The 24,976-nt window shown below is 55.8% G+C and overlaps 1 protein-coding gene across 1 annotated transcript; it reads right to left on the reverse strand.

Moving 5' to 3' along the window:
- Positions 1–15,672: 15,672 nt before the first annotated feature.
- Positions 15,673–24,950, reverse strand: AMER1 (APC membrane recruitment protein 1). Its single transcript, XM_050974345.1, has 2 exons — positions 24,825–24,950; positions 15,673–23,131 (listed from the first exon to the last, which is right to left on the reverse strand). Exon 2 carries the CDS (start codon positions 23,042–23,044, stop codon positions 19,838–19,840), a length of 3,207 nt encoding a protein of 1,068 aa, XP_050830302.1. The 5' UTR covers positions 23,045–23,131; positions 24,825–24,950; the 3' UTR covers positions 15,673–19,837.
- Between the last annotated feature and the right edge of the window lie 26 nt (positions 24,951–24,976).

Here is a 24,976-nt window from a genome sequence, read left to right on the forward strand (position 1 = left end):
CTGTGTCCCCGCCGTGTCCCCGCCGTGTCCCCGCCCCGCTCCGGCGAGGAGAACAATCAGAGGAAGCGCGGCCGCGGCCCCGGCCCGTCCCACGCAGCCCCGGCACCCCCGGCCCCGCAGGCTCTGAGGGCCCCGCGCTCTGTCCCCAAAAGGGGCCCGGGGCCTGGAACCAGAGCATCCCCGAGGTCCCTTCCAGAGTGACAGGAGGGCACCTTGCCTTGTCCTGGACACACTCAGAGCACCCAACACCGGCTCTTCCATCACTACTGAGCAGCCCACGTGGCGGGAATTAAATTTACCTCGATTTTATCCAGGGTTCTGGTTCCCAAATGGAGTTGCTCTATCTCCATTATCTCCTATGTTATCTTCTTTCAAGCTTCTCTGTTCCCTGTCTCGGGGAAGAAGGTCCCTTCTTTCCCTTGCTGAGAGAGGGACCTTCTGGCCAGCCACATTCCCACCTGGGCAAGCCCAGCGCGATTGGGCCTGACCAGGTGTTTCAGATCACTGCTTGAAGCCAGAAACACCTGGAGAACGTTACCAGCATATTCCCCACACAACCATGGAATCATGAAGGCTGGAAAAGCCCTCTCAGACCATCCAGTGCAACAATACCCCAGCACTGTCAAGGCCACCACTCACACATGTCCCCACATGCCACATCCACACATTTTTGAACACTAAAAGCTTAAAATGAGTTTTCCCACCGTAACCATGCATCCCCCTCTCCATAAATCCCTGCAAACCCAGGCCTGCTCTCCACCCATGTTCCCACATGGATAAATAGGAGATCACACAAATAAAAGAATTGCTTTGAAGAAACTGCCTTTATAACATTAAAAATATTACAGGGAAATGAAACAATTATTTGGACAAGGCTTAGTGGATTTAATTGCTGCTTTTCCATCACGTGTAATTGGTGTTTTAAGTGATGTTAACAGTGTTTCCCATGGAGAGGCAGGTGTGTGCCACAGAACGAGGCTGTTGTTAATAGGATAACCACAATTAAGTGTAATTGGGAGCATCATATCAATCACTCCTTGGAGCAGCACGTGTGCAGAGTTTTCCACCTGCTTTTCCTGTGGTTTCAAGGATGCATCAAAGCCAAAGAAAATACCTGAAATTCACCAGAGGCAGCAAGAAACTCCTTAACTTTCTGTGCCCTTGGCCCATTGATGGGGAGTTCATCTGAGGGGTAAAATTCCATCCCAGCTCCTCCCAGGACCCAACATCTGATGGAGCAGCATCGTGGCAGGGCAGCGTTTGAGGCTCGGGCATGTCCCAAGGAGAGCTCAGCCCTGCTGGTGGCACACAGGGGCCACATCCAGCCCCCAGCCCATGCCAGAAACACCTGGCACCAGGGGAGCCCCCACAGAGCTGCTGTCCTGGGGATCAGACACCTGGGGCAGGGCAAACGGGGGCTCTGCTCCAAGTTGTGTGTAATATTCCCACTCGGAGCATCATTAAGTGCTGTCATCTCCTGTTTTCCTCCTCAGGGGAAGCAGCTAAAAGCTCCCTTTTCCAGGAAAGCTGAGAATCCAAGGGGGTCACTCAGCTGCCTAAGCTGGGCTTGAAGAAAGCCTTCAGATGCTTTTTAAAAAACCAAGAAAGATAAAAATCACAATTAGCACAGAATCTGGGGCAGCAACACTGACGTGTCCAAATGGCTGTGGTTAACACCTCACAACCTCCAGCCCTTTCTTCTCCCTAAACCCCAGCTTTGATGATGTATCAAAGGTGAAATTTTAAACATGACCCAGCAGACAGGGCCACAGCCCTTGGGGTGGCCTCCCCAGCCACTGTCCCTTCCTCCCTCCTCACCTCTCCCCCAGCAGACATTTTCCTTCCAGAGCCATCCAAGGACATAACCCCCCCAGGGCCATCCAAACACGGCTCCTGAAATATCTCTGAAGTGCAAAAAAACACAAAACAAGAGTGATAAGGACTTAGCAGCCTCTTGGAAACCCAAACAACATTTCTGCAGTGATGGAGGAGTCAGAAAATGTGATTAAATGTGATTAAATGTGATTAAGACACCCCCAGAACTCCCTGCTGGGGTGCCTGGCAGGAGCTCAGCCCTACAGAGCTGCAGCTGCCTTGGCTAGACCTCAGCCTTCTGCAGGGGTTCAGATTCACAGCTGGGTGGGGTCAGGAGTGGGTCACAAACACCCAGGTTGATAAAAATGGGTCTTGATAAGCTTCTCCTGGTGGGTACCCAGGGTAGGGACCCACAGTGTCAACCTATCGCATAAGCTGCAGTGCCTGCCACTCTCAGCTCACTCTCACACCTCTCCATAGGTGATGTGTGCCCTGCAATCCATGAAAACACAAGCTCAGGAACTCCTTAATCCTCATTTTTAATTCAGACCAGGTGCTGCAGGCTCCTTTCCCTGCCCAGAAGGGCTCAGCACTTCCATACTCCCAATATATTCCTTAGCTTTTACCTTCATTGGGTCCCAATGTTCTTTTACATTCAGTTCAAATCGTTTCAGCTGATGAGGACACCTGGGCCCAGCACCCTCCCACCTCAGCTGGGCATCAAATCCGAGCTCCCAGGTGGGCACAGGCTGAGCTTTGCCTGGATGCCATGCCCTGATCCAGGCAGGGAATCCCAGGAACTCCCTCCAGCCCCCACCACGGCTCAGGGGAGAGAAACACCCCCCAGCCCACCCTGGGAGTCAAACCCAAACCCGGCCTCCTGAACCCAGGCAATTTCCCACCCCGCTGTGCTTCTGGTGCTCCCCCTGGCTCTCAGGATGGACAAACGCCTGTACCTGGGCAGGGGAGGCTTAAATTCAGGTGCTCGTGGTGAGTGGGCTCCAAGGAGGCAGGCACGGCGTGGCTTAGCCCAACACCCCCTTCAGAGCCCCCAATTAATTCATTAAGTGGCCCCTGGGCCAGGTGTGGTGGCCCTGACGAGCTCGGGGCACGGATGGGGACAGCTTTAGGCACCACGGGTGGATGCCAGGTGAGGGACAGTGGGCTGCACACACATCCCAGGGCCCAGGGGCAGATTTAATCCACGATTTAAATAAAGCTCAGCCCTTTGGCTCCAGCCCCACTGGGAGGGGCTGCAGGGCGAGGTGCCCCCGGTCCGGGCAGGGGACTGTGCCCTCACCCCAGCATTGGCACCATCACCCAGGGCTTGGTTTCCCAAAGATGAGATAAGGCAAGGCAGGCCCACCCACAGCAAGAGATGGAGACTGGTTTTTCCTCCTTTTAAGGTTTTAGTGGCTGCAGGACGGGGCAGAGGAAAGCTCAGCTCGTTACCAAACCCCGCTCATTAAGGGTGCTGTAATGAGGGCTCATTGTGCTCCTGCCCCTGCACCCAGCCAGGGATAATCCGGGGGTGACTCCTGTCCTTGCCCTGGGCTTTGCTTCTTCCTCCTCTGCAAGGGCGATTGTTTAGGGAGGGGAAAGAGCCTGGGAGCACATCCCTGGGCCAGCAGGAGCTGCTCAGCATCGCCCACACCACAAACCACGGCAGGAAATCAGCGAGGGAAACCTGGAGGAAAGGGTGAGATTCCAAGGTGAGAGCTGAGCGTGTGGGCACATCCCTGGAGCTGCTCGGCTTCCAGGAAATCCTTCCTGCTGCAGCTCCTGGCTGGTTCTCCATAACTCAGCAGAGAGATTGCAGGATGTGTTTCTTGGTGTCCCCGTTTTTCGAGCCTGGCTTTGCAGGACTGATGTGCTGCTCCATCTGTGGAGGTTTCTTCATGTGTGCACCCACTCCAGAGGTCTCCTTCCATCCCAGAGCGTGTCCTTGGCTCCAGCTCCATCCTCTGGCTCTGCTCCCCGCAGGAACACGCTGAGGAGGATCCTGTCCGAACGAGAAACCAGCCGGCAGAGGAGCGAACAACAACCAACGTCAGGAGTTCGAACATCCCCAAATCCGCTCCACGCCCAGGAGAGGCCGAGCCGTGCTCTGCCCCGCCACAGGCTTTGGGATTTGCGGGAGAAGCTGCTCCTGCCGAGGTGAAGCCTCGAGGTGTGCTTGGGGTCAGAGCCGGGGTTACAGCCCCAAGCTGCCGGGACAGCGGCATCCCGCTGGGGCAGAATCCCCGGGGACAGCGGCATCCCCCGGGACGCCATCCCGGGATAGGGGCATCCCCCCGGGGACAACATCGCGGGAGCCAACATGCAGCTGGAGGAGGGCAGGAGCAAGCCGAGGGGTGGGAGGGGGCTGAGGGGGTTTAGCCAGGGCAGAGCCGGCCCAGCCCGTGCCGGTGGCGGCAGGAAGGAACTTGCCGGCGTGGGAAGGGCGGCGGGGCTGAGTCACGGAGCATCGCCCCGGCCCCGCGCAGCCCGGCCTCCTTCTCCAGCTCCACATCCCGCACGGGACTGGCCCCACATCCACCAGGAAAGGTGCCTTTTCCCCTCTTCACCCCAAGGACCAGCCCCCTCCCTATTTCTAAGCAGCCCCAACACACCTAACACTCCTTTTGCCTCCTGTATCCTCAGAATCCCCGTTCAACATTGCTTCCCCAGCTGGGCTGTCTCAGAAGCACCACCCAGCCCCGGGCTGGACAGCAGTGACAGGGAGCAACAGGCCAGCCCCGAGCAGCAAGTGGGAAAACAAGGAAACATTTCCATGTATTAACTTCATTTCCTCCCTTTCCTCCGGCCTGGCAGCCTCTCAGGGGGTTATTAATAGCACAGGGTGGATGAGAGCTGTGGCTGGGACTCCAGGAGCCCAGGGCCTGCCCTGACACCCCTGTGTGCCCAGGAGGGGATGGTCCTGGTGGGATCCAGTCCCTGAGCTCACAGCACATCACTCCTCTGTGAGATCCTCTCTGAACCACATCCTTGCATCTGCCCTGCAAATGCCTCTCAGGAGAACAGCACTGAGGGAAGGTCAGGGGAACAGCCACGTTCTCCCTGCTCCCCCAGCCTGGGGCTCTGGGAATGGCACTTTTAACATCAAACCTCCTGCAGTCTCACTAATTTCTCTCTGAGGAAGAGGAAGCTGCGCTCTCCTGTGTTTGCAAAGCAAATGGTGTTTGCACCTAGCAGGGCAGAAGGAGCAGAGAGGGGGCAGCCAAAGTCACCCCTCGGTGACAAGGGGGGACCCAAAGCCCCACTTCCCCACCTCGAAGGGATCCAAAGCCCCACTTCCCCACCTCGGTGTCCATCCTTTGCCACTCTCTCTGTGAGGACACATTTCTCCAGGGACACCCTCCTGCCACAGCTCACCCCAGGGCTCTGCCCAGCGCCTCTCCCCGAGCCGGGGGTGCCAGAGCATTGCCCCAGCTGAGCAGCCCTGCCCCAACCAGTCCCGGCGTGCTCGCTGCAGATGGGCACGGGCTCCAAAGGCAGGAGCCGGGAGCAGCCCCGGGCAGATTTCTGCAGCCTGACTCACGCTCTGCCTCTGCAGCAGCGCCGGGATCGGGCAGAGCCACCGGGACAGCCCGGGACAGCTCCGGCCCGACCACGGGCACGGCCAGCTCCAGGGAAGCTGCAGAGAGGTGGCAAACACGGTGGAATGCTGGCAAAGAGCCCTTTCATCTCCGGACCCCCTAGAAATAGTCCCCAAGGATCCATCTCCTCCATGGGCTCTGCAGTGGTGGAGCTCCAGCAGGGAAAAGAGGGGAAGACCAGAGGGTCCCAGTATCCTGAAAAATATTGCAGCTGGTTTTAAGCACGAAAGACATAATTTTATTTATCCAGACTAATCTGAAACCACGAGTTTCACCTACTGCTGCCCTGGAGATGCTGCTGGAGGTAAAACCCACAATGCAGAAAACACCTAATTTCAAATAAAAGCCTTCAGAACAATGGGGAGTCTCCCACCCACCTTGGAAAGAATCTCAGCTGCCAAATACCCTCTGCAAATCCTGCACCTCATGTCTGGGGAGGTTCCTGCCCCACAGCTTCCAGCCCTGGCTCTCCCTGAGCAAACTCTCCAACACCACAGCAGCAGCACGACCACTCCCAGCCAGACCTTGGAAGGGCTTCCTGGAGTCCTGACAGCTCCTACTGGAATGGGGAGATGGAGCCACGATCCCCAGGAAAGCCTTGTGGAGGGAAAGAACTGCTGAACTGCTCCAGGAACATCTGGGGTGGCTGCAGGTGATGGATGGAGCTCCCTCATACAGCAGGATCATCCCATCCCATCCCCAGAATTCCCAGAATGACCAGGTTGGAAGAGACCTCCAAGCTCATGGAGTCCAGCCCAGCCCCAACCCCTCAGCCAAACCCTGGCCCCCAGTGCCACATCCAGGCTTTGTTAAACACACCCAGGGATGGGGACTCCACCACCTCCCTAGGCAGAACATTCCAGAACTTCATCACCTTTCTGGAAAAAACTTTTCCCTGATATCCAGCCTGTATTTCCCTTGGCACAGCTGGAGGCTGTGTGCTCTGGGTCTGTCAGTTCCTGGAGGAAGAGCCCAGCCCCAGCTGAGCACAGGCACCTTTCAGGAGCTGTGAGAGTGATGAGGGCACCCCTGAGTCTCCTTTTCTCCAGGCTGAGCACCCCCAGCTCCCTCAGGGACCATCCCCATCCCTCCAGGTCCCTCTCACCCCAGCCAGAGGGGAGATGCAGCCCCCCCATTGTGGAGCTGTGGTGGCTGACACACCCTGAGGCACAGATAACTCCCTTGGGAACCTTGGCTTCACAATTCCCTGCTGTGGTGTCATGTCCATAAATCAGCCCAGTCCCAAAAACTCCTGGTCACAGCCTCTGTCCTGTGGCCGCTGCAGCTCTCCTGCTCACAGAGTGTTACTGGCATATTTTCTGAAAAATCCTCTTGCCCAGGATTTCTTTCCTGGGAAGCTGAGAAGCCTCAGAGAAAAAGGAAAACAATATTATCTCATTTGCTTCTCCTGTGTTTTGCTGCTTTGGAATGTGGTTTGAACATTGTTACCAACAGGTGGTTATTCATTGGCTTCATGGGAATTGTTTTTACTTATTGGCCAATTGTGGCCCAGCTGTGTCAGAGCTCTGGAGAAAGTCACAAGTTTCATTATTATATTTTAGCCTTCTGTCTCCTTTCTCTATTCTTTAGTATAGTTTAGTATAGTATTCTTTCATATAATATAAATCATAAATTAATAAATTAGCCTTCTAAGAACATGGAGTCAGATTCATCATTTCCTCCCTATGACAGAGGACCCCAAAAACACCACAAGAGAGCTCAGTGTCCCCCTAGACCCAGACCCCAGAAAGTGGTAGGGCAGGTTTTGTTCAGTGGAAAGCAGAGGTGAACCTCCCCCGGGATGAACCAGCGTTCCAGGTCTCATTGCCTCCCCTTCCCCCAGGGCACAGGTGTCTCAGGAGCCTCAGAACTCCCAAAACAAGGAGCTGAGGCTGCTGTGTGAAAGCAAAAATATTCCCAGGGTAGCCAGGGGTATAAGAGGGTTCAAGAGGAGGAGAATGGGCGAGGCAGAGGGGCTGACAGGTGAGGTGAGCCAGTAAAACACCCAGGGCACCCTGCCCTGATCCCAAATCCATCCTTGCTCCAGCCAGGGAAGAGCCCTGCAGAGCTGCAGCTCGCTCCAGCCTTCAGAAACACCTGAGCTGATGCTGCTTTGGGTCAAAACTGGGGCATTTTCTCAAATGGAGCTCAGCAAAATGCAACAGCCCCATCCCAGAGGGTTCTGAGAGCTGGGGCAGGTGGGAGCCCAGGGAAGCCAAGCTGTGTCATCCTCCCCAGGCACCTGAGCAGGGAGCCACTCACAAAACCAATCACCCACGAGGGCAGGAGACACATTTGGGATGTGGAATAGGAGCAGCAGAGCCCAGCTTTGCTCCAGGCACTAAAACATTGGCACTTGCCAGCTCCAAGTGTCACCTTGATGAAAATCTACAGGCACATGCTGGGGAGTTTTCTGTTTTGGACTGGCTCTTGGGGCTGTTCTGGAAGAAACAACAACAGAAAGCAACACTCCTCCTTCCCTGGGCCTGGCTCACTTCCATATTTTACTTTTTCCCCCTGGTTTCACACCAAGAGGCACCTTATTATCATAAACAAATAGTTTATCCAAAAGGAGATGGGAGATAACAGCACATCCTTGGCACAGGAATAACTTTCCTGGCTTGCACAAAAGCTCAGGGAAAGCTGCAGCAGAGTGTGGGGGGAGGAATCAGATCAAACAGCTCAGATCGAACAGAACAAAGCTCAGATCAAAGCTAGAACAGCCTCACACGTCACTGTCCCACGGCAGTGACCAGGAGCAGCAGGAGGAGGAGGAGGAGGAGGAAGGTCCTCAGACGTGCTGAAAACATGTGGGAGCTGCCACAGAAGTTGTGCCCAATCTCACCTGGGTTTGTGGGAGGAAACACCAGTTCTTCCCAGCACTGAGCCCTCAGCATGGACACCCAGGTGGGGCTGGCTCCAGCAGGATCTGTCCCTGCGGGATCTGTCCCTGCAAGATCTGTCCCAGTGGGATCTGTCCCAGGGGGATCTGTCCCAGCAGGATCTGTCCCAGGGGGATCTGTCCCAGCTCCCAGAGGGGCTGCAGGGGCTCTCAGCACAGGTCCATAGAGTAGGTCCCAAAGCCCCTCTGTGGTGGGTGGGGTATTCCCAAGGAAAAAACAAAAAATCAGAGCAGAGCCAAACTTGTGAAAAGGGACTGAAGGAGAAATCCCACAGGGAGCAGAGAGGAACAGGAAAAGGGTGGTGGAAAATCACTGCCCACCTTTGGGAGATGCCAGGTAATGCCCAGGAATGCTCCCTGTGCTTTCCCAAAGGGTGGTGAACAGGAGGGAGCCCTCCTCAGCCGGGAACCAGGCTCGGGGGCCTTTGGGAAGGGTCGGGGCATCCCTGGCACCCTCCTGCCCTTGTGACATCCCTGCTCCAGCCTGGCCTGGCCCCAGGACACCCCTCAGGGGCTTTTGGGGACATCTGAGGGCAGCAGGGGTGACACCAAGGGACACCCTCAGCACTGGTCCCACGGTACCTGAGCGGGACAAGGAAGGTGGCCCAGGCCAAGCAGGGCACACCAGTGAGGATGGGCAGGTTCACACCAGGCTGGGAATCAACTTGGGCTGGGAATGAGCTCATCCTCGGGGGTCTGGAGCCCGGGAGGGCTGGAGGGCCGGGCTGGGCTGAGTTGTGCTCCTGGGTCCCCGGGTGTGGTCCTGGGTGAGGCTGCTCAGGGCTGCCCGTGCCCCTGGGGGTCCAAAGGCATCCTGGGGAAGGAGGAAGAGAGAGATGCCATGACCAAAAAAAGGATGAACCGATGGAAGCTGGGGCTCAGGGAGAGCCTGGCCACTGCTGGGGTCATTGTGGCTCTCAGCAGCCTTCACAGGGGCTCAAGCCCTTTCCCCAGGCTGACCCTGCAGGGAAGTCTTTTTATCCTGTAGGAATTCCTCCTCTAGTCCTGTTTTTCAGACTCAGCCTCAATCACTTTTTAATCAGCTTTGTCTCCTTTGCCTTTGGCATTCCTTAATCTCAGAGATGCTTCCCATAAATCACTCCCAGGGCTCCCACAGGAGGCTCCAGGTCCCATCAGACCATCCTGACCTTCACACCAGTGACTTTTCCAGCCCTGGAGAGGCCAGGGAGATTTCCATCACTGCTTCCTGCTCTGGAGCCAGTGCTTAAAACCCCAAATCCCTCTGCAGCTCTCCTGGAGCTCCTTCAGGCCCTGGCAGGGCTCTGAGCTCTCCCTGGAGCCTTTTCCTGGCCAGGTGAGCACCCCCAGCCCTCCCAGCCTGGCTCCAGAGGGGCTCCATGGTCTCCTCCAGCAGATAAGTGAGGAACTCAGCCCCTCATTTATTGGGGTGGGGTTCTTGGGGGGAAGTTTCTGCTTGGAGCCATCTCTCATTAACCACGGGCAGTGCTCGGACATCAAATCCTGGTTCTGCTTTGCCAGCCCCTCGGAGCTCCCTCCCATCCGTGCAGAGCCCGCCCTGCCTCAGGCACTCCGTGTCCCAGCCCGCCCTCCTTCGGAAAACAGGAATTTCTCTTTTACTGGCAGCAAACACACGAGAACCCGGCAGGGGCAGCTCTGTCCCGCTCCCAGCCCGGGCTCCTGTCCCGCTCCCAGCCTGGGCTGGCCCGGGGCAGCCGCGGAGCCCAGACCTTCCTTCCCTGCCTCTTGGGCTTTGCACACTCCCAGCTCCGGGCTGGCGCTGGCAGGAGGGGAGGGGTACAGGAGTGTGCCCTTTGTTGATGGAGTGACAAAAATATCTCTTGTCTTTTCAGAAAGGAAAGAAGCCCAGAATCTCTCCTCGATTAGATGAAAAAGCCACTTCATAGGACCTGGGGGACTTCACCTCAAACTTAAGGATGGCCAATTGCACAGGAGCCAAAAAGTCCTGCCTAAGCAATTTACCAGAAAAAGAAGTGAACAAAGAAACTAATGGCTTTTGTGAGGTGTTTTACCAGGAGCAAGAACCTCTGGCATCTAGCTCGGGTTTTTTCTGTTTGTTATTTTGCCTTTTATCAAACCTTTTTGTTTCCAACACTGCAACAGAAGCCATCCTGCTGATTTTTATGCTCTAAGGGTAGCTGAGCTATCTTGGCTGCGTTATAGTCTTCCAAGATCTTATGAGACCTGGCTGGAAGAGGCTCCTGTAACACAGGGGGCTCAGTGGGGCCGTGGTGCCCACCCTGGGGCTTTGGGGTGGGATGGCATTCCCCCAGCCCAGCAGGAGCTGCCACCTGTGCATCAGAACCCAACCTTCAGCAGGCTCCAGAGGAGATAAAACCCCAATTAACATAAAACCATTCCAAAGAGCATAAACCAGCTGTGCTGGGGGACAGCAGTAGGGACAGCAGTGCTGGGGCTGTGAGGGGCTGTGGCACAGCACAGGTGTGCAGCTCTGCCCCAAAGGCAGTGCCCCAAAGCGCCCATCCCTGGGGTGCCACGGCAGCCTGGGCACGCTGCAGTGCTGGCTGTGCCTGCCTGGCTCCCGTTCCTGGGGAGCCACAAAGATTTGGCACCCAGAGTCCCCTCATGGTGTGGGACCCCACAACCCCCACAGCTCCCAGCACCTGCAGTCCCCTCACACCCAGGTGTCAATTCAGGTGGCACCAAAGCCACCAAACCCCTCCAGGGTCACAGAATGACTGATTTGGGTTGGGAGGACTATAAAGCCCACCCAGAGCCACCCCTGCCATGGGCAGGGACTCCTTCCACTGTCCCAGGCTGCTCCAAGTCCCAGTGTCCAGCCTGGCCTTGGGCGAGGGATCCAGGGACAGTCACAGCTGCTCTGGGCACCCTGTGCCAGGGCCTGCCCACCCTGCCAGGGAACAATTCCTGCCCAATATCCCATCCAGCCCTGCTCTCTGGCAGTTCCTGTCCTCCCAGTGTGTCCCCAGGGTGTCACAGACCCCTCACCCTGGGCTGTGACTCAGAGCTGTTGATGCTGAAGGCTAAGGGCACTGAGGGAATGTGAAGCTCTGGCTCATCTCAGAGTTTTCCCCGGTCATGTCCCCAAAAAGTGCTCCAGGGCCCCAGGCTGTCCCGGGGGAATTTTGGGGAGAACCAGCTCAGCATTGGACATAACGACAAAACAAAGGGGAACAGTTTTAGAGAGATTGAGATGGGATATTGGGTGGGAATTGTTCCCTGGGAGGGTGGGCAGGCCCTGGCACAGGGTGCCCAGAGCAGCTGTGGCTGCCGCTGGATCCCTGGCAGTGCCCAAGGCCAGGCTGGGCACTGGGGCTGGAACAGCCTGGGATGTGGGAAAGTGTCCGGGCCCTTGGAAGGGCTTTAAGGTCTCTCTCATCCAAGCCCTTCTGAGATTCTGGATTCCATGAGCTGCAGTATGGGAGCTCTCCCTTAGAGGTCAGCGCAGCACCAAACCTGGCCCGAATTCCCGGGATGGAGGCGATCCCTGCCGAGAGCCGGGATTTGGTCACCAAGGCCCTCCGGGGTGGGCAGGGGACGGTTCCCAGCGCTGCAGCCCCTCCCCTCGGTGCTGCCCAAGGATATTCCCAAAAGCTGAGCTCTTCAGGTCCTCTCCTGCTCCTTTCCATGCGTGGAACAGACAGAGCTCTGAGCTCTGTGTCTGCCCCACCCGGGGGATCCCCCTGCCTGGGGAAAGCCTGGCCAGCTCCAGATTTTGGGGAGCAGGATAACCTGGTCCTGCTGCTACTGCTGCTGTGAAATTTTCCATGCCCACAACAGCCAGGAGAACCCCTGAGAGCTTTTCCTTAAGGCTCAATGCCTCCTTCCCTCCTCCTTTCTGACAGACTGTAATCCGACTCAGCAAAGGGACAACCTCCCAAACAACAAAATGAAAAACCCAAAAAACCCCTTCACTGGCAGCTCCTGCATCAGAAAGAAAATTACTCTTCTTTCTTTGTTGTTTGTCTTTTTCTTTCCCAAATCCCTCCAGCATTAAACAGATTTCAGCATTGTTCTAAAAATAGAGGGATTAGAAATAATCCTCCAGCATGGAGCGACGGTGGGGATGTGGCACCAGGGGCTGCTGCCTGCTCTGGGGGGTTGGACCTTGGGGCTGAGCTGGGGGGGACCCAGGAACCCCCAAAAACGGTGAGGTGGGGACATTGCTGTGTTCCCAGGACAGGTGTCCCAGACAGGGTGTCCCAGGGCTGTCCCTGGCTGTGCTGAGCCAGTGGGAGCCACTAGCTGGGAACTGAGCCCATAAAATCAGGTGGGGATGGGATGGGATGGGATGGGATGGGATGGGATGGGATGGGATGGGATGGGATGGGATGGGATGGGATGGGATGGGATGGGATGGGATGAACAAGCTCCACTCGATCCATGGAAATAAGGAAGGAACTAAACCAGTTGCCCCAGGGGTGGCAGGCAGGTGACACAAAGGTCACCAGGCCATGGCAGCCTCTGGGCACAGGAGCCCGAGGACCCTGGCAGTGCCACAAGCCCCTGGTGCTCCCTCACAGAGCAGAGTTCTTGTGTCACAGAGTTGTTGTGTCGGTGCTTTTGAAATCACTTTGGAGAAAAAAAGGGAGGAAAAAAAGGAACACTTCAAAGTGTGAGATACATTCCTGCGATGACAAGTGACTTCCAGCCAGGTTTTGTCTGCAGGAATTTGTTTGCAGCAAACGAGTCAATTTGTGTTTACAAGGAGGCAATTAGAGCTGAGGGTTTGAAGCGTTCCCAGCGGGATGGGCCATCCCAAGAGCTGATCCCGCTGTCCTCATCATCATCAACCCACTGCCACGTGCTGGGGGAAGGAGAAAACAACCCAGGGACAGGTGAAACCCATCTCCTGTATACCCTGCATCCATCCCTGCCAGAGCTGGGGGTGCAGCCAAGGGGATATTCCTCTGGCACCACAGAAAACAGGGCACTAACCACCCCAGGGCACGAGCCAGGACCCCCTGGATAACCCCAGCCCCTGCCAGGGAATCCCAGCTTTGCCATCACCTCGAGAGAAAATGCCCCTGCAGCTCCTGCAGGCTCAGACCCCAGAGTGGGGTGTGGAAAGGGAACCCCGGGGCCCTGGGGAATGTTCTTTCAGCCAGGAAGGATTTGGGATGCAGGGAGGGTGCCTGGAATAACACCCAGCAGGCTGTAGGGAGGCTGGCTGGGAGCGCAGCTACAGAGGGGGAGTTTGAAGCCTGAATTCTGAGCTCATGACCCAGGAATCCCCAAGCACACCACGCTCACCCTGCCCAGCCTTTCCACAGTTTTTTTGGCTCCTCTGGCAGAATTTTCCAGCCCTGGCAGTGCTGACCCAGCCGCACGTGTCATTTTCCCAGCTGATTGCCTTCCAGACTCTTCCCACGTTTAAAATGAAGGGAAATCAGCAGAGCTCCTCCTCCAGCTCCTGCCCTCTGCCCTTGCCTTGCCTGGGCAGCTTTCTCCCTCCCTAAGTTCAGCCAGGGCTTTCCAGCAGCCCCACCCCCACAGGAGCACTGCCTGCTGGCCTCTGCCCCCAGCTGCTCCCGAGGTGGCCCCAGCTGCTGCCTCTGTCCCTCGCTGTCCCCACGCTGGGAGGTCACAGCAGAGGCTCCCGCGGGAGGGTCCTTGGGGACACAGCAGGGATGGAGCTGCCCCAAGGGCCCTCCCCCAGCTCCTGCTTGGGGTGAAAGCCACCAGAGCTGTGACAAACACGGGGGTCACAGTCAAAGCAGCTCCTGGGCAACACCAACTTTATTTAATCCAAAGGAGAAGCCACACCCTCTGCACCAGGGCTTTGGGAGCTGCTGGAGGCTTTTCCAGTGGGATGAGGGGGGTCATTCACTGCTGAAATGCAGCAGAAAACAATATAGTGAAATAAACATTAAAATATACTTAAAAGCATATATATTCAAATATTTTAAAGTGTTGTGTGTGTGTATATATATATATATATGTATATGTATATGTATATAAACATAGTTTATAGTTATATATAATTATATATTTTATAGATAATATAAAATAGTTATATAGTATATATAATTATGTATTTTATATAAATATATATTTATTATGTATAAATATTAAAATATTTTAAAGGATTCATATAAAATTAATAAATGTAATTATAGATAAATATATCGATTATATATTATAAATAGTATTATTTATGAATATTATACTTTATTGATTGTATTATATCTATATTATATTATATTATATTATATTATCTTATATTATATTATATTTATATTATATTATATTATATTATATTATATTATATCATGGTATATCATGGTATATCATGGTATATCATGGTATATCATGTAATATATATTGCTTATATTATACATATTATTAATAATATATTTATTATATATTAATCCATAAATACTAAAACTATTAAGAAGCAACCAACCTCTGGTGAGGGGAGGGCTGGGTTGGGGCAGCCCTGAGCCATCTCTGTGGGTCCCAGGGGAGGAGGTTGGCACTGGGATGTTGCAAAGCTCCTTCGGTGCCTGCAGGGTGTCTGGAGGCCCAGGGAGGTTCCCCAGCAGCTGCTCGGCCACATCTGCCTGGGCAGGAGCAGAAGCGTGGCCAGGGCAGAGCTGGGTGATTCGAACATGAGCCAGGGATGGATCCAGGCTGGGAAGGGGAAATTCCCCAAGTGCAGCACTGGGGATGGCCCAGGGAGCAGAAGGAGCTCTGGTGGAAGCTCAGCATTTCCAGAGAGGCTTCGGGGAAGTGGGAGGAGGTTTGGGATGAAGAGAGCAGCACCAGGGGGAGCAGCAAAGGCTCGCAGGGCTCAGGGCAGAGCTCTGCCCGCCCCTCCAGCCTGGGGGATGGCCGGGATCCCCAGGGCGTGGAGAGGGACAGGACAGAGCCTCACCCTGGGCTCCTTAAGGGCGCAGCTCATCAGGCTCTCCAGATAATTACAGCTCCTCACAATTCCATTCCCGCCAGCGGAGGGCAGGACTCTTCTCCTGGGTCTTCCAATGCGTTTGGAAATGTCGGGAAGCACTTGAGGAACACATTCAGCAGGGTCCAAGATAAAACCATCCCTGCCAGCCCTGCTCTGGAATCCCAGGGATGTCCCAGCCAGGTGGGGCCACCTCAGAGCCAGGGAATCTCTGCTCCCTGTCACTGCTGGAGCCCAGAGAGGAGGGAAAATCTGCCTTGGAGCCTTAAAGGATGGAGAATTTCCAAGGTTCGTTTGATGAGGGTTTGAGGAGCTTTACCCTGTTCCAAAGGGTCTCTGTTGCCTTCTCCCATGGAAAATTCCACCTCACTGGCAAATAACCAGCAGACAAAGAGGAAGGGAAAGGAAAACTTCAAATCAAGGATAAAATAAGCATGAAAACACCAAACCACCAGTGAAATCCAATATTCTCTAAAAATCTGCAGTTTATTCATTAGAATTCAGTGAAAGGAACATTCATTTTAAAACACAATCAATACATCAAAAACTTGAAAGGACTAGTAGCAATGAGACCAGGAAGGAAACAAAAAAACCCCAAATTCAGCCAGGTCGGTCACCTGGGAGGAGCTGCCAGCCTGGCAGCGGGGTGGGGCAGCTGAGGACAAGGGCTAATTCATTATTTCCTTACAACTGAGAGGCTTTTTGGGATTTCAATTTCTCACTTCACCCAAATGGAGCTTTGGGGTGACTCAGTGTGGGTGAGAAGAGCAGGAGGCCCCAGCTGGAGAGGAGGGAGCCCAGAATTCCAGGGCAGAGGGAATGTGGAAAGTGGGTCTGAGTGCCCCAGGAATGTTCAATGAGAAACCTTCCTACCCATCCCTGTGGGGAATGGGGCAAACCCAATCCAGAAAAACTTTTAAAAGCACCATTAGGTGACAAGTTAATAAAAAGACAAAAAAAAAATCTCTGCAGAGCCAAATCGAGGACAATTGCCACCTCTGCTGGGGGAAAAAGAGGGGGAAATCTGCTTTGGGCTGGACTTTAGCATTCCAGAAGCTCTCCTCTCCTCTCCTCTGATCCTGCAGTTCAAGGCAGTGTCATTCCAGGGAGATGTTTTGGTGATGCAGAGCACAGGGCTAGAGCTCCCTGGAGAAGGGAAGGAGGAGAAGGTGGGGAGCCCTGCTAACCCCAGGATTATTTCAGGAACAATCCTCAGGCACCAAGGCAAAATCCCAGCTCCCAGCCCAGCCAGGGAGCACCAAGGGGAGAGGAAACCTGTCCAAGAGCATTTCCATGCACCAGCCAACAGCCTCTCCTGCACAAGGATTGAAGAAAAGCCCCAATTTGAGATAAAATAACATCAGCAGACAGCAGGAAAAGCCTCAGCTGAAACCTGTGGGTTTTTTAAAACATTTGGAAGGTGAAATCACCAAAATCCACAGATTCAGATTAAAAACAACACTGAAAAGCAAAGACAGCTGAGTGTAACAGAGGAGGGTTAAGGGTGTCTCAAGTGTGTGCAAAGTGTGTTTGTGAGGCCTGGGGGGGCTGGGCAGAGCCCCCAGCACATCCCAGGGAGCAGGGTGGGATCTGGGTACGGCAGCAGCAGGAATGACCTTTTATCCATGGGAAAAGCAAACCACAGCACTTGGAAAGACAAGACACACAAGTGAAAAAACAGTCTGTAAAATTTCCCCATGATTATAAAATGCAAAACTATACAAAAATAGAGAAAATTGACCGTTTTCTTATGTGTATAAAAACAAACAAACAAAAGAAAACCCCAAAGTCCCCAGAATGCAACACAGAACCTCTTGGCAGGCTGACCCCAAGGGCAGTGGTTCCATCACAGCTTCATAGCCCCAGTCCCTCACTTCCCTGCAAGGAACAGGCAAATTCCTCAAGTTTTTCCTAAATATCCTGTCAGGACCCTCTGCTGTTCCTGACTTTTCTGACTGGTTTCTGGTTGGGAAGCCCTTTTGCATAAGAAGCCCCAGTGACCACCCCCAGATGTGAGCTCCCCGGGTAAGGCAGTGTTGGACTGACCCAGCTCCAGCCCAGCTTTGTTCCCATGGATCCAAGTGGGGTTTTTGGGAAGGGTGGCTCAGCAGGCAGTGAAATCCAATCCCTACTGCAGTGATCATTTACAGGCTGAATTACTGCACTAGAAATTCCAATTTCTTTGGGTTAATGGGGCAGAATCTGCCAATAATCCAGCAAATTAGTGACTAAACTGCATTAGGAAAACTCATTTAAATTCCAGAGATATTTGCCTCATTGAATTCCCATCGAATTAAGAGGAGAAACCTTTGGTATAAAGTCAGATGACCAAGCCTTGGCTGTATTGCTCCCACTGAACCTCCCCACCTCGTACCTACAGCCACCCCCAGAATCCCAGGGACACCCTGGAACATTCATTTAGCACCCACACATTCCCAGCCCTCGGCAGGACTTTGGCAGAACAAAGCTCCAGAGCCTGGAACCCCCCAGATGCCTTTGGTGAGATGCTGAAAGGAAATAAAACAGGGACTAAACCCAGCCAGGGGCGTGAGGGGGTGACAATGGCCCTGTGTGTCCCCAACAGGATGTGCCCTGCTTTGTGTGCTGGGAGTGGGGTGAGATGGACACAGAGCTGGCCCTGCCCTCGCTCCAGGGAGGGATATCCAGCGTTCATTAGCAGCTGTGCTAACGAGGGAAGACAACCCCTAGCGAGGGCACCTTTCCCTGGCTCAGCACATTGTCCTCTCTAGGGGTAGCAGTGGCACCCAGAGCCAGGTGTGTCCCAGGAAACCCTCTCTGATGTCCCAGAGGGATGAGGGAAAAGAACCATGGCACAGCAGGTTCCTGTGGAACTCCCTGCAGCAGGGCTGGCAGGAAAACATGGAAAAATCCAGGTCTGAGCCCGTGGATGCACAGATGGATCTGCTCTGCCTCGGCAGGACAATCACATCACACACAGAGGCTGAACCAAGCCTGGGACAGGGCAGAAGGAATCTTTTCTCAAAAGGAATATGAACACCTCATTTTGCTGGGGGAAAAACCCATCAAACCCAAACCAGCTCCTTGTGCCTGGAAATCCAGGGATGGCAGGGAGCAGCTGATGGAGCCACATCCATGTGGAGCAGGAGAGCAGCAGGAGGGTGACCCAGCAGGGCAGGACTCAGCAGGAAAATCAAGTCTGGCCCAAGCAGAGCCATCCCTCACTCCACAAATGTGGTAAAACTCCAGTATTTCCACTTTGGGATTTTTTTTTTTTTTAATGCTACAAACTCTGCTGCACATTAAAATAGAGAAAGGGCAATGAGGTGGGGAGAAACAAAAATCACTGGTAATGGAATTAAATCAGAACAGAGAGCTTGGACAGAACAGGGAAGCAGCTTTGTGTCATGGATTGGGGGTTTGGGATCACACAGAGGAGACCAGGAGCCTGGAACAGAGGTCACAGGAGCTCACAGGACAAAGTCTGTCCCCTCAGCCTGTGTCCCTCCTCCACATTCCTTCAAAGAGGCAAAAAATCCCAAACCTCCAGCAGCTTCCAGGTTTTTGTTCCCTCCAGACAGGAGGAGTGAAGCCCAATGTAGCTGCAGTCCATCCCAAATTGCAAGGAACACAAAACTTTCCTCCTGTGGGTTTATGCAAAGAAAACAACCTTAAAATAATAAAATTAAATTAAAAAGCCACAAAGCTTCCTTTTGAGAAAGTAACATCATCTGCCACTTCACAGCTACACGCATGATGCAAATTTAGCTTATTTCAAAGGCCTCATCCCTGTCCCCATGGCCCTGGAAAGGCCAGGAGCCCAGGACAAAGCACAGGAAAGGTTTCCACCAGGAATTCTGCACTGTCAAGACAGACCACAACAAAGAAGGGACCAACACTTTGTTCTTCAAAGGGATACCATGGACAGCACATCTTTCTGAGCAAACTGAAACTAGACCTGGAGAACGTTATCAGGACGCACACAAAAGCTCCTGCTTTCCTTTGGGGCAAGGACAAATCAAATAAATAAAAACGTTGCTGCAAAGTTCCCCTTCCCAGCTGCCTCGCCCCATCCTTGCTCTGGAACAAGCAGCACCCTTCCTCCCTGCTCCCCGCACTGAGCCTGGGCTGGAAGACATTCAAAGTGAGTCTGAACCAAAACCTTTCACCCAGAAGAGGAAAACAGCCCCATTTCCCTCAAAACTCTCCCCAAGGCCTGTTCCCCCAGCCCCAGTCCTGCACAAACCCCAACCTGCCACACCAGCAACGGGTCCATCCCCAGCTTCTGCCAGGGGCTGCTGCTGCTGCACTTGGTGTTAGAGATGGCAGGAAAAGTAGAAAGTGCCTCAGTGGTGATGAAGGAATCCTGGAGGGAGCTCCAAGCTGCTTCCAGAGCATCCACAGGGGCAAGTCCACGGATGGCTGCAGGAGAGGAGCATCAGCCAAGCTCTAACTCAAGTCCTCCCCAAACTGCTCCCGGTTTTCTCCCTCCCTTTGCTCTCCTTTCACTCCTGCCCAGAGCAGCCTCAGCATGATGACATTCCTGCAGCCTTTTGGCTTGGTGACAGTGACATTCTTGCAGACACTCAGCCTCGGTGACACGGTGACATTCCTGCAGCTCCTCAGCTGGGTGACATGGTGACATTCCTGCAGCTACTCAGCCTCAGTGACACTGCACACGGTGCCACGGCAGGGGCCATGCCCCGGGGTGGCCCTGCCCTTGAGGGGCTCAGTGCAGCGCTCTGGGCTCTCGGTGTCCCTGCTGCCGTTCTCGGGATGCTGTGGCACGCCCTGGGCAATGCCCACAGGTTTGCCCCTGGCACGGTGCTCCGGGGAGCAGGCGAAGCCAAAGCTCGGGGGCAGCTCTGGTTCTCCCAGGGGTAACAAGCGGGACAGCTTGGGGACATCCCCGTGGTAGCGGAAGGACCCGGCCGCCTCCCGGGCCCGCCTCGCCTCGGGCTGCAGAGGGAGGTTGGAGGGCCGGAGCGGGTGCCTGCTCAGCTCTGCCTCCTGGGGCCGCCTCTCCGGAGCCTCCCTGATACCACCCCGGGAGAGAGGCAGGAAAGGGGTCAGGGTGTCTGGCGGCTCCGATGGCTCCCAGACGCTCTCCACAGCGCCAGCCGGAGCCAAGTCCCAGAGCTCCATTCCACCGGGAGCCGTGTCAGTGCCGTGCTGGAGGTGCCGCAGGCCCGGCCAGCTCAAGCCACCTTCGGGAGCCACCAGCTCACCCTCCTCCTTGCTCCTGCTCCTCCTGGCTCCGGCAGAGTCCTTCCTGCCAGCTTCGTGCCTGGCCCCGAGCCGGCAAGGCTGGGGGCCGCTCCGGGCCCCCTGCGGCTCGGCCAGCTCGAACTCCAGGCTCTCCGTGTCCAGCGAGCGGCTCCTCCGGTCCACGGAGAGCGGCACCGGCATGGAGGGGCTCAGCCCGTGCAGGCGCAAGTGGCGGGGCAGGCTGGCCACCCCCCAGTTGCAGCTCTGGAAGGAGCCCGGGGAGAAGCCCAGGGACATTCTCTCGTCACATTCAGCCAACGACTCTTTCTGTCCATAGCCATCATCAAAGGCCTCGGCAATGTCCTCGCCCGCAGTCAGCTCTGGGTGCTGCTCACACTCCCCTTCCCCGTCCTGCTCCACGTCCACCACGTCAAAGGTGACCATGGTGGGGAGGGCAGGCAGGTTCTGGGTGAAGGACGAGCTGGAGGCTGAGCTCCCCAAGCTCTCAGAGAGGCTGGAGAAGAGCGTCCCGCTGCTGGCAAACTCCACCAGAGCCTGGGAGAAGCTCACGGCATGCTCGGGCTCGCTGCCCACCTGGGGCTCACCGGGGGCGGGCTCTGCTCGGCCGCCATGCTCCTGCTCCGGCAGCCTGAACCCAGGGAACATCCCTGCCTTGGCTGGGGCCACGCTGCCATGGATGGGGTCCCCAAACATCCCACAGTCCAGGTCTGCATCGAACCCCGGGTTGTTCTTTGTGAGCTGAATAAGGCAACTTCCAGGGGCTTTTTGGCTGTTGTAACAGTTTTCCAGACACAGAGTCCCTGGAAAATCCTTCCACTCTGGATTTTCAGCCCTAGCCACTGCAACCCCACCATTGACAGCCCGGCTTGGGGTGTGCGAGGCCACCTGCTCACTCCCAAGGCCACTCTGACTCTTGCCCATGGAGCTGGCTGCTCTGGTTTTACATTCAATGCACTGCTTTTCCCGGGGACACTTCTCCTTGCTGGAGACATCCAGGCGTTTCAGGACCGGCTCCCTCTGCAGCTCCCAGTACAGCAGCTCTTTCTGAATGGCTGCAAGCCCCTCATCTTCAGTTTCCATCAGCCCTCTTTTCTGATCCATCATCTGCTGGATCAGGCTCTTCTCCGCAGGGAGGCAGAAGTCCATGAAGTAGCTAAAGATGCCCTGGCGTGGGACTTTGCCCTCAAACAGGGATTCCTCCCCATGAGAGGGGCTCATCAGAGTGTCAAACTCGTAAAGTGCATCGCCACTGTAGCTGTCCCGGGGCAGTCGGTCCTTCTTGAGCTCCTCTCCAGCCTCATCCTCCGGTCCTGGCGTGGTGGAGTCATAATACCCCTCGTCACTGTTCGGGGCAGACTCCTGCTGGTCGCTCTGGGGCGTCAGGAGGTCAACGCTGTCCATGGCATCCCCCATGTAGGGGTGGGCATCAGCCTCGTGAGAGGTGTGTGTCTCCAGGCTGCTGCTGGACACCTGGGCTCCGTAGCTCCTGTCCCCTGGCATGCCACTGTCCCATGCCTGGTGCAGGTACTCCTCAGCCTCCTCAGGGATGGCCATCTCCTCACCACCGCCCTGGTAGGTGACGAGGCAGGAGCTGCGTTTGGCGGCGTCACGGCTGCGCTCCACCGAGATGCTGCTCTCGGTGATATCGGGCTCGGCGATGTCGTCCCCGCAGCCCGTCAGTGAGTCAAAGCTCTTCAGAGAGGTGACGTCCCCCAGCATGAGGCTCAGCAGGTCCCCAGAGTCTAGGCAGGGAGGCTCGTTGTCCATCAAGTCAGGGTGGAAGGCCAGCAGCAAACTCTCACGGTCAAACTCAGAGCAGGCAGCAGCCTCAATCTCTGCTTTTGTATCTGGAACATCCCCGTTCCCTGGCACAGCCATTGTGTCACCCTCGGAGGTGCCTCCATCAGCTGCGGGGCCCGTGGCCTCGGTGGCCTCACCACAGCTGGAGTCACCCCCCAAGTTCCCTGGGCCAGCTGTGGCCTCAGGGACCGGCCCTGCTCCCCTTCCCTCTACAGCCCCTCGGCTCTCCACTGCCATCCCAGGAGCATTCCCAGCCTCCTCCGTGTCCCCGTTCCACTCGGGGAGCTCTGCCTTCTCGCTCTCAGCAGCCTTGCTCTTCCGGTGCCGCCGGATGCTGTTAAAAAACCCTTTCAGGCCTTTCTTGGGTCTGGGGAAAGAGGATTTCTCCCCGCTGGGCTTTTTGTCACAGCCCTCAATACTCCCGGGGGGAGAGCCGTCCTGCTGGCCCAGCTCCCCCCTGGTGCTGGTGTCCAGGGCCAGCTGAGCGCTGCGGGAGCCAGGCAGGGGCCCGGGCTGCCCATCCCTGCCGGTCTCCGAGGGGCTGGCCGGCCGTGCACCACTGCCCTTGTCACAGGCGGCGCTGCTCAGCCCGTCGTGGGTCTTGCACTTGCTGAGCCCCTTCTTGCCGCGGCCGCCGAAGAAGCTGGGCAGGGTGCAGATGCTCCGCTTGCCCCCGAACAGCTTGAAGGCCGTTTTTCTCAGCTTGCCGGGGGGCGGCTGCTGCGGCTCCGCTGCCACCACGGAGCCGTTGGCGCTGTCGGGAGGGACGTCCCCACCCTCCTGCCGCTGCTGGTCCCCTCCGTCCCGCTCCTCCGAGCTGCCCGTTTCCATGGCAGCGGGCGGGCTTGGATCTAGCTGGAAGCGGCAGCTTTGGGAGCGCGGCGCTCGGGGCACAGGGATGGACACATCACCGCCGACCTGAGGCACAGGGAGAGGGCACAGGTGAGGGCACGGCAACGGAAGGGGCAGAGCTGAAGGCACCGGAGTCTCAGGGCTCCATCACCAGCTGGAGGAGCCTCCAAGCTCTGCCTCCACTTCCAAAATCCAGGCACCAAAATGTCGCCTAAATGTACCACTTAACCAGAGCAGGAAAACCACACATCTCCCTTGGGTAGAATCCATGGGGATGGGCAGGTCTGACCCCTGCACCTCCTCGCTCCAAGCCCTGCAGCTTCCCAGATTTTTTGTCTCCAGGGTGATCAGGTTTGGCTACCTTAAAGTGAGAGCTAGCACCTCCCAAACTCCCTCCCAGCTCTCCCAGGCCTCATGCCAGGCTCCAAAGAGCATCCCGAGGGAGGCCAAACCAGGACACAACCCCCCCACGCACGTGTCCGGGGAAAAACCACTTTGGTTACTACCCTGGCTTTTTTTAATAGAAGATTTCAGTTGTTTTTAAAATAATCTGTGCAGCCAGAGAGAATCGCCTTAAAAACACCCACTGTGAACCCCTGAGCAGATTATACCAGAAGCAGAGAGGTAGGTTTGAAATTTGACCCTGGGTTGCTGTCAGGAACAGCAAAAATAAAACAATTATAATCATGTTTCTTTTACAGAGGTGAGGGTGGAGAAATTAAATGCAATAAAATCCTAATGTGCTCCCAAGCTGTAAATGCCCCAGGCTGAGCTCTGACTGACAGGAAGCCAGGAAACCTTCCCGAGGTGTTTAGCCAGAGATCGCAAATTAAAAATACATCCAAACGATGCTCTCTGCTCCTGCAGCCCCACACCAAACCTGCAATTCCAGGTTATTTTTATTCCTCAGGTCTGGGTTGCTTTGCCTCTATTGATCTGACATCACTGCCCTCAGCACGGCTGGAACTGGATGGGCTTTAAGGTCCCTCCCAACCCAACCCATTCCATGATTCTGGAATTCTGGCATTGCTGATAACCCCTCACGTTCACCTGTCCCACTAGAAGCGGCAGCTGGGGCGTAGCCGGCTGGCACAGCCACCTCCCCAGCAGCAAACTGGGCTTTTCCAGCTCAGCCAGAGGACACCACGAGTCCCAGGAGCCTCCAAAGCCTCTGGAGAGACCTGGAGAGAGGGGCCTGGGAGAAACGCCGGCACCTGGCCGGGTTCGGGGCTGCTGGAAAAGGGGGGGTGAAATGAGCTTAAACCTGCACCTGGACAGGGGCGGCTGGAAAACAGCCGGGGAAGGGCACGAGACACAGCCAGCATTACAAAAATTCCTTTTGGGAATCGTTCCGCTCCAGCTCCACGTCAGCACCGCGGCACTGCTGCGGAGGGAAGGCTGGAGTAGGATAAAAAATGCAACAAATAAAAATTAAAAAAAGGGAAAGAAAGGGCACCGAGGGCAAAGAGCCACGACCAACAGAACGTGAAAAATAAGGTTTTAAAGCAACAAAAAGCAGCACCGTAACAATGAAATGCAGCGTTTCACCCGCAGAGGGGACCCTCAGGCACCCCCGGCCCACCCAGCCCCGCACGGGGCCGCTCCCCCAGGCCGGCCCTCCCCGCTCCCCCCGCCGCGCTCCCAAACTTTCGGGAGGATCCGTGAAAATGCGAGGGGCGGGGGGGAGGGAAGGGGGGGGAGGGTCGGTCCGGGCGGCGAGGAGCGGCGGCCCCGGGCCCGGCCCGTGCCCAGCACTTACCGGCGGGCGGCGGCACCGCGGCACCGCCGGGACCGCGGCCCCGGCCCAGCCCTCAGGCCGCGCGAGGGGCGCGGGGCCGCGGGTCCGCCCGGCGCGGGCGGCAGGGGCGGTGCCGCGTGACGGGCGGGGCGGGGCCTCCTGACGGGGGGCGG

This window comes from Serinus canaria, chromosome 4A, assembly GCF_022539315.1.
Source record: "Serinus canaria isolate serCan28SL12 chromosome 4A, serCan2020, whole genome shotgun sequence".
Lineage (NCBI taxonomy): Eukaryota > Metazoa > Chordata > Aves > Passeriformes > Fringillidae > Serinus > Serinus canaria.

Coding starts and splice junctions, on each gene's coding strand:
- AMER1 (XM_050974345.1), bottom strand. CDS start 23,044: ATGGAAACGGGCAGCTCGGAGGAGCGGGACGGAGGGGACCAGCAGCGG.